Here is a 7,921-nt window from a genome sequence, read left to right as displayed (position 1 = left end):
CTTTATTAAAAGTAAAATTTCACAAGCCAATTCAAAATTGTTATAATAATTTATATATATATAAATATATATTCTGAATATTTTATACATTTTTAACTACAAAATAATTTGTAAATTTTGTCAAAATTGTATCTTTGAATTCTTATAAAAGTCCTTCGTGTTTTAAATTTAACTATGGTAAACAAAAACGCGATCATCCAAACTTAACTTTCACTCATTTGGAAACAATGACCAATGTTGAATGTAAACAACACGCCCTGTATTATGTAGATTATAAGCAAATTATTCATACTGTAGTACAGAAGACGCTGAATAGGCATTTTAAATTTCTATAGCATATTCGTTCTATGTAGTAGCCTGTAGGACGATTAGTCGTTGCTTTATATTACGACTCAGGGCACTATAGCTATTCATATCAATATACAAATTATTATATTATTACATATATCCGATCTTATTTTTATTTACCTTTAACTTCTGTATATCTGTATACTTCAACAACCAAAATATGAAAAAATTGATTAGGTAATTATTTTGGTAAGCTTTTATTTTTTACATATTTTATGCTATATTTTTCTACTTCTAAACAAGTGATAAAAATAATAATAATGAATAACTTATTAATAGGTAGTTTATAATTAGTAATGACAGAATAATAATTATTAAATTATTAAAACTAAATAAATTATATTTTTTATATTTTCCTTAATGAAAGTTTCGGACAAATGTAATTGTGAAGCCGATCAATATGAGTAATTAATTACTTATTGATGTTTTATCTGATATTGAAAACGAGTCAAATGATACTTCAAGTGAACACTCAAGTTCAACACGTTCAATCTACTGGGTAAAAGAAAAAGTAACATTAGAAGAATGTTCTATTTTACACTTCACAGGTTATCTAGCTTAACGCTGTATCAAAAATATTTTTGATTGTACAGATTATGAAAAAAATGTATTTACTCTAGATCTTATTAATGAACCAAATCGATTATTAATAACTTTTAAGACTTTCGAAAATAAGGTACACATACAATAAAGGATTAAAAAAACCGGCCAAGTGCGAGTCGCACTCGTGGCACGAAGGGTTCCGTACCATCATCAGCTATAAACATGTTGGCAACACTGCTTATATTATATATTCTACGAGTTTTAGTATTTATTGGTATAACGGCCACAGAAATACATAATCAGAAAATTTCAACTTTCTAACTTTCATGGTTCATGAGATACAGCCTGGTGACAGACGGACGGACGGACAGCGGAGCCTTAGTTTTACCGTACGGAACCCTAAAAACATCTTGTTTACAAATATTGTAATATTATGTAATATTAGTCTTAATGTATTTTAAAAAATGTTTGCAGTCATAAAAAGGAAAAAAAAATATAGTTAAACGAATAGTAAAAGTTGCTGTACTCAAATTAAACAAACAGATTACAAATGTTGATGTCTCAACATTTTAAGGACATTATGCATATATTGTGCAGCTCTTATTTATAGCTACAATTTACAAAGAATATAAATGAAAATATATAATTTATAAAGAATACAAATGAAAATATATAATTTATAAAGAATATAAACGGTTGAACGACGGCAGTTCTAATTTTTTATACTTTATATCCATGTGCTTTTATATGTATTTATCAATAAACCTATATTCATTATGTATATAACCATTATCCATATAGTTTAATCTTGATTTTTGTTATGATATAATATAATAAGTACTTTATTTTAAAATACAATCTATGTAGGTAGGTGCCTAACTTAAGTTCGATGATATTTCTCAGCTTGTATTTGTTTAATTTCATATATTTTCCTTTAATTTATTGTGCATTACGTTTATAAAAATTGTGTTAACAAATATAGCACGCTGGTAAAAGTAAATTTAATAACTAACTAATGATTAATTAAGTTATTATTTTGAAAGCTTTTAAAATGAAAGTTAAGAAGTTCCCTAACCATTAAAACTACTTATAGGCTATAGGTACCTAAACTTATAATATAAATTAGGTATACCTACCATACAAATTAATTCGTGAGTATTGTTTTATATTTATTGTAATAAAACAAGGTTACATTTTTAAAAACTATTTAACGGTACCTAATAATTTGTTAGGGTAACAAAATTTGAAAATTATGAATTTTGACTTTTGAGTTGTAAGTAAGAAAAAAATATTGTTTTTAATGAGTTTAAACAACCCCTAAATGTCTCAGCAAAAAATTATTAATTTGGTGATTTGGACAATGTGTAAGGCGTCTTAACTTGCAAACCTATCTTGAATCTGATTCTGATCACAAATTGACTAATGAGATGACGATGTCGATATAATTGTTGGAAATTTCGATGAATAACAAAATAAATTTAGTGTTTTGTTTACTGAACGCTAGCTAATGTACCACCTATACTGAATACCTTATCGACTATCACGAAAACGATAGTGTTTGAACCGGTTTACCCATAGAGTCGCTGCCCACCGAAAATATTATACTGCAAATAAAAATAATTAAATTAATTTAATAACGACAAACGTGGTTATCAAATTCTATTAGCCTTTTTTTTTACGCAATATAATTTCTATTGTAGTGAGCAATCAATAGTATTTATAATCAATATAGTACCTATCGGTGAAACAGTCCGCGTACAGTCGCCAGGTGGTTGTCTTAGGAGTGGTTGAAAACATTTGATTTAATAATATTTTAAGCTACCTATCAATTCACTTATATAGGTACTTAGACCTACTTCAGAAAATATTAATTATATACAATTTCTTAAATTATGTACACACTTGTATAATGTTGTGAACACAGATCCGTTACCTGTCAGTCTTAGAAGTACTAAATACAGTCATGCCCATCACCACAGATGTAATTAGACAAGCCATCACGATCGTTAGAACAACCATGACAATAGAGTCTGAAATTAGTAAGCTTCTATGGACTGGGTTCCTTGTCCATATCACTAATGATTGCCAAACTGTGTATCGGCGTGTCTGGTCAGACGTGAATTGAAAAAGACATAGCTCACACCGATCGATACCACATTCGTTGATCCATCTCTCTAAACATGTTAGGTGTATATTACCAACCGATCCTATCCAAACAAACAAAATATTCTTGCTTATTTAATGAGTAGTTATAATTATTTTTCTTGGCATTACAGGTTTAAAAATACTTTATCTAATATATACAAATCTTGTGTCACGGTATTAGTGTTCAAACTCCCCCGAAACCTTTTAATGAAATCGTTTTTGTATATTTGGTAGGTGTGACAATAGGTCGTAAAATATTTTTCACTCTCCTAGGTCCAACCCGGGGGTGTTCAAACGGGGATTTTGAGATTTATGGTGAAAATGTTAATGTAATGATTATAATACATTTAGTCAAATTATTAATAATACAATATAAAAAGTTATTAATATCCAAATGACGGAACAAAATCTGTCATAAAAAGTTTAGGTTTAAAAATGATTGCAACCAGGGGCGGACTTGCCATTTTTCCGCCCCTAGGCATTACAACACTAGCGCCCTTTACATTGGCGTACTCCCTCGGTAGGGGGGGGGGGGGGTGGGGTAATGTTCCATGAAATAAACTATAAAAATTGGATGAAATCTATAAGATTTCTGAGCAGTATGCACTATGCAGGAGACGGGTGACAGTGCCAGCGTCGCAATGTTTATTATTATTAATTACTTTATCAAGACATCTGATTTCCAGAATTAATTCCAGTATTCTAAGAATGCTGAGTGCGGGGTGAGGCAGTTCAATCCAATTTTATTTACTTGCTATGAACTGTGCGAGCGGTCCCCCACCTAGCTAGTAGAGCGGCTATAACAATGTACCCGGCGGTCCGAGGCAGTATATTTGACTGCCTTGACTGGCATTTTACGCATGCACCATTCACAATATTGTATGTGGTTACGCCGCACACCCGTATACCACTTCCCATTCATTAACATAGGCAACTGCCTCGCGAGTTATATCGAATGTCTGTGGTGGCTGTAGTGGCGCGGCATAGCGCGCGCTGGTAGCAGGATTGAACCCAAACTGCGAGGTTAGGTATTATAGCTTATGAATTAAAATGTTACTGCGACAGGGCTACGAGAGCCATTCTCCTTTTTCATGCAAGTTGTATACAAAAAAAAATTAATATCATATAAATTTAGGTAAATATAATAAATTATGAAATTATGAAAAACTAAAAAGTAAAAATTAACTAAAAAATTGTGACCTAGGCGCGTGCCTTGGTGACCTATGGGTAAATCCGCCCCTGATTGCAACATCCCCATTGGTTCTATTCAGAGGCGTGCCCAGGATAAAAATGTAGGATAGGCCTGGTTATAATTATTTTACCTAATTAATTTATTAATTTAATTTATTTTTAAATTTAATAAGAAAAAATAATCATATAATCTATACTAATATTATAAAGCTGAAGAGTTTGTTAGTTTGTTTGTATGAACGCGCTAATCTCAGGAACTACTGATTCGAATTGAGTTGGATAGTCCATTTGTCGAGGAAGGAAAATCAGTGAAAATATTTTGCGAAAACTGGGAAAATTATTCATATTTGATGGTTTCCGTGCGCTTCGTAAACGGTTCAAGTTACCTAAAAAATATGTATGAAAGAATTATTCCTCTTTAAGTGATCTAAAAAAATGTCCACGACAGTATATGTCTATCTTTTAAGATTTACTCACTATAATCTTTTTTATGGTAATCAAATTTGGTCGATAATGCATTATTGCCAATTATTTGCCTAAGAGTTTTATCAACATAATATTAATCCTTATCCAAATAAATGTATTGTTGATTAACACGTTGAGCGCCACAGTATTTATGAAGCGCATATAGTGTGTTTCCGCTCCAAAAATGAGTCGCGACGCCGTCGGTCGACTACGTGTTCCGCGTCACTTTAATGATCTGGGACGAATATACCATGATCCATAGAGCTCATGTAGAGGTCTAGATAGGACTCTTAGAGATATTAGAAGCTGTTATAAAATCATGGGTGGTTTGTTGGGGATTTTCAACAAACTTTACCAGTAATAGTAAGGGAAACTAGAGCAGACATTGTAAAGTCTTGCCTTAAGTTTCCCATTATGGAAGTTTGTTCATACTTTAAAACTATCTACGAATATGAGAGCACATTTGGGGGAGGTAGTACAAATTTTCCCTCAAAGTTACTTTTAATAGGAGACGGAAAAGTACCTCATTTTGAAAATAAAATTGAAATTGATCGCGATTTAGAAGAAAGAGTGAGTAGCATTGAGGATTTAATATCAAAAGTTTACCCTGATATTTGCGTTGATGAATAACGACCTGATTTTAACTTAACTTTCAGGAGATATAGTTATCTACACATCTATTAATAATTAAATGGATCAAGAAGATGCGGTCCATTACCCATAGGAATTTCTTAATACTTTAAACCCGAGTGGCCTTCCCCCACAGTCTCTCAAGTTAAAAGTAGGTGCTCCAAAAATTTTACTTAAACCACCAAATTTATGTAACGGGACCCGACTTCAAGTCAAATTTCTTCGCTATAACGTGATCGTTGCAATAGTTTTGACTGGTCCAGCAGTTGGTCAAACAGTGCTTATACTTTGCATGCCAATGATTCCAAATGCTTTACCTTTTAATTTTAAAAGAATTCAATTTAAATTATCTTTTGCCGTAACAATTAATAAATCACAGGGGCAAACATTTAAACACATAGGAATCGATTTACGTCAAGGCTACTTTTCACACAGCCAACTATATGTCACGTTGTCAAGATCGGGTTACGGAGACAATCAGTTTTTTCTTCTGCCATAAGAAAATAAAACTAAAAATATAATTTACGCAGAAGTACTTTAAAATATATTCTTTTAAAAACTTCTTAATCGCGATCATAATAACAGAAATTGACTCGGACGAAGTCGCGAGCAACAGCTATACTTATTATATAATGGAAGATAGTAATATAACTTACGAATTCTATTTATTAATTTATCTATGTAATGATTAAAATAAATAAAATTCTAATATATTGATTCAAAAACTTAAAAAAAATTGTTTTTTTTTTATTTGGTGATAAAAATAAATGAGAATTTATTGTTTAACATTGACAATAATTTCAACACGCATACGAATTACGAAGGAATGCATCGTTACTGGTCGGCGGGCAACGTCGAATAATTCATTATATAAGACATAATATTATAGTTGGCACTTTTAATAGGCAACGAAGTGCACAGGATCAGCTAGTAATATAACCTAACACAATTTATTCCTCATGTTTGACTTGTTAATGATATTTCAAAGATATGTATTAAAAGTGAATATAGATGAAAGAATAGTTTTTTTTTAATTATAACTTATAAGCATATATGTTACGGTGAATGATGTAAACGTGGTAAATGTCATTCCCCGGTAAATTACGTCATTTACCTAAAAATTGGTAAATGTTGTAAATGTAGACATTCCCCGGTTATTGACGTTAATCTCCAGTTTAATTGGAGAATTATGTATACATAAAAAAAATTATTTAGTGAATTAAAGTCTTCGATTTTTCAACTAGATTAGAACTAGTTTTAGTATAGCTACACATCAACTTTCTACTGACTTATCTAAACGACCGCAGAAAATATCATATACCCACATCGCGAAAAGAATACATTGGATAAAATATTTCGAAGGCACATTTTAGTTCATCTGTTGATTTCAAGATGGATAAATTACCCGAAATAATCAGCGAATATCTTAAGTTCTAAAAGCAAATACTCTCAAGTCTGGTGAATAAAAAGGAGGTGTGAAAACAAAAAGTGTACCGCTGTTTTAAAAAAAAAAAACGCGTGTGTCTCAAGCGACCCTCAGAAGATGTGAAAACATAAATATGAGCTTAGAAACATAGTTTTATTATGAAGCATATATTATATAAAAGTTACAAACATATTTAATTAAAAACCACATCGATTAGATTGTTAGTGGCAAAATAATTTTCGGAGTTTTTCGAAAAAATTGGAAAAAAGTCACATCACAAAATATTACCTCCATAGAAAATTCGCAACGGCTAGTCTGACGTCCAAATTAGTCTGTTGGTGGCAAAAGAATTTTCAGTGTTTTTTGACAAATTTGGAAAAAAATCACAAGTACGAAAATATTACCTCCATAGAAAATTCGCAATGGCTAGTCTGCCGTCCAAATTACTGTTGGTGGCAAAATAATTTTTGGCGTTTTATCGAAAAAATTGGAAAAAAGTCACAAGTCCGAAAATATTACCTCCATAGAATATTCGCTTGGCACGAATTCCGATCTCGACCTACTCCCAAGATTGACGCCCAGTCTGACGTCCAAATTACTCTTTTAGTGGCAAAAGAATTTTAGGTGGTTTTCCAAAAATATGGAAAAAATATTAATATTGCATGTATAGGTACAATGCATTTTAAGTTAACTGTTCACGTTAGTTGTCAACGATGAACAAATATGACGCTCTCGCCGCCACTATATTCGATGTCCGTGATCATAATGAAGCCACGCCCCCTGAGCACAAGTCGGCCTATCGTTGCGTCGCACCGAGTCTCCACCAATGAGAACGTCAGAAGCGCTAGCGTTACGCGAAAAGGATAACGCTCGAATAACTCCAATAAAAATTTCACTGCCCAAGCGGAAAAGTCTGAACGTCCCATAAGATGTTTTCACATCAAAAACATTCTCCACACCATCTTGCGTGTAACGATGGGTCAAAATAAATTCATATCCATGTTTGAAAAGTAAATCACAGATGGATATTGTCAATATCAATCCAGTATTCAATGATTTCCATCCACTACTATTAAACTGAGTATGTTTGATTATGGTTATAAATCTCATCAATAATTCCAATTCTTGGACATGATTGCGTTTAGTGATAGACGTCTTTCTCACTTAAGAATT

General features: G+C 31.8%; 1 protein-coding gene across 1 annotated transcript in view; it reads right to left on the bottom strand.

Annotated features, from left to right (window-relative positions):
• Positions 1 to 2,707: 2,707 nt before the first annotated feature.
• Positions 2,708 to 7,921, bottom strand: part of LOC100572850 (E3 ubiquitin-protein ligase MARCH3-like) — an 8,631-nt gene continuing 3,417 nt past the window's right edge. Inside the window, exon 2 of the mRNA XM_029492609.1 lies at positions 2,708 to 3,098. Coding sequence (XP_029348469.1) covers positions 2,821 to 3,098 — 278 coding nt within the window. The 3' untranslated portion in view covers positions 2,708 to 2,820. The remainder of the gene's footprint in view (positions 3,099 to 7,921) is intronic.

The sequence above is a fragment of the Acyrthosiphon pisum genome, chromosome X (assembly GCF_005508785.2).
Source record: "Acyrthosiphon pisum isolate AL4f chromosome X, pea_aphid_22Mar2018_4r6ur, whole genome shotgun sequence".
Taxonomy (NCBI): Eukaryota; Metazoa; Arthropoda; class Insecta; order Hemiptera; family Aphididae; genus Acyrthosiphon; species Acyrthosiphon pisum.
This window is presented reverse-complemented; position numbering and strand designations above follow the sequence as displayed.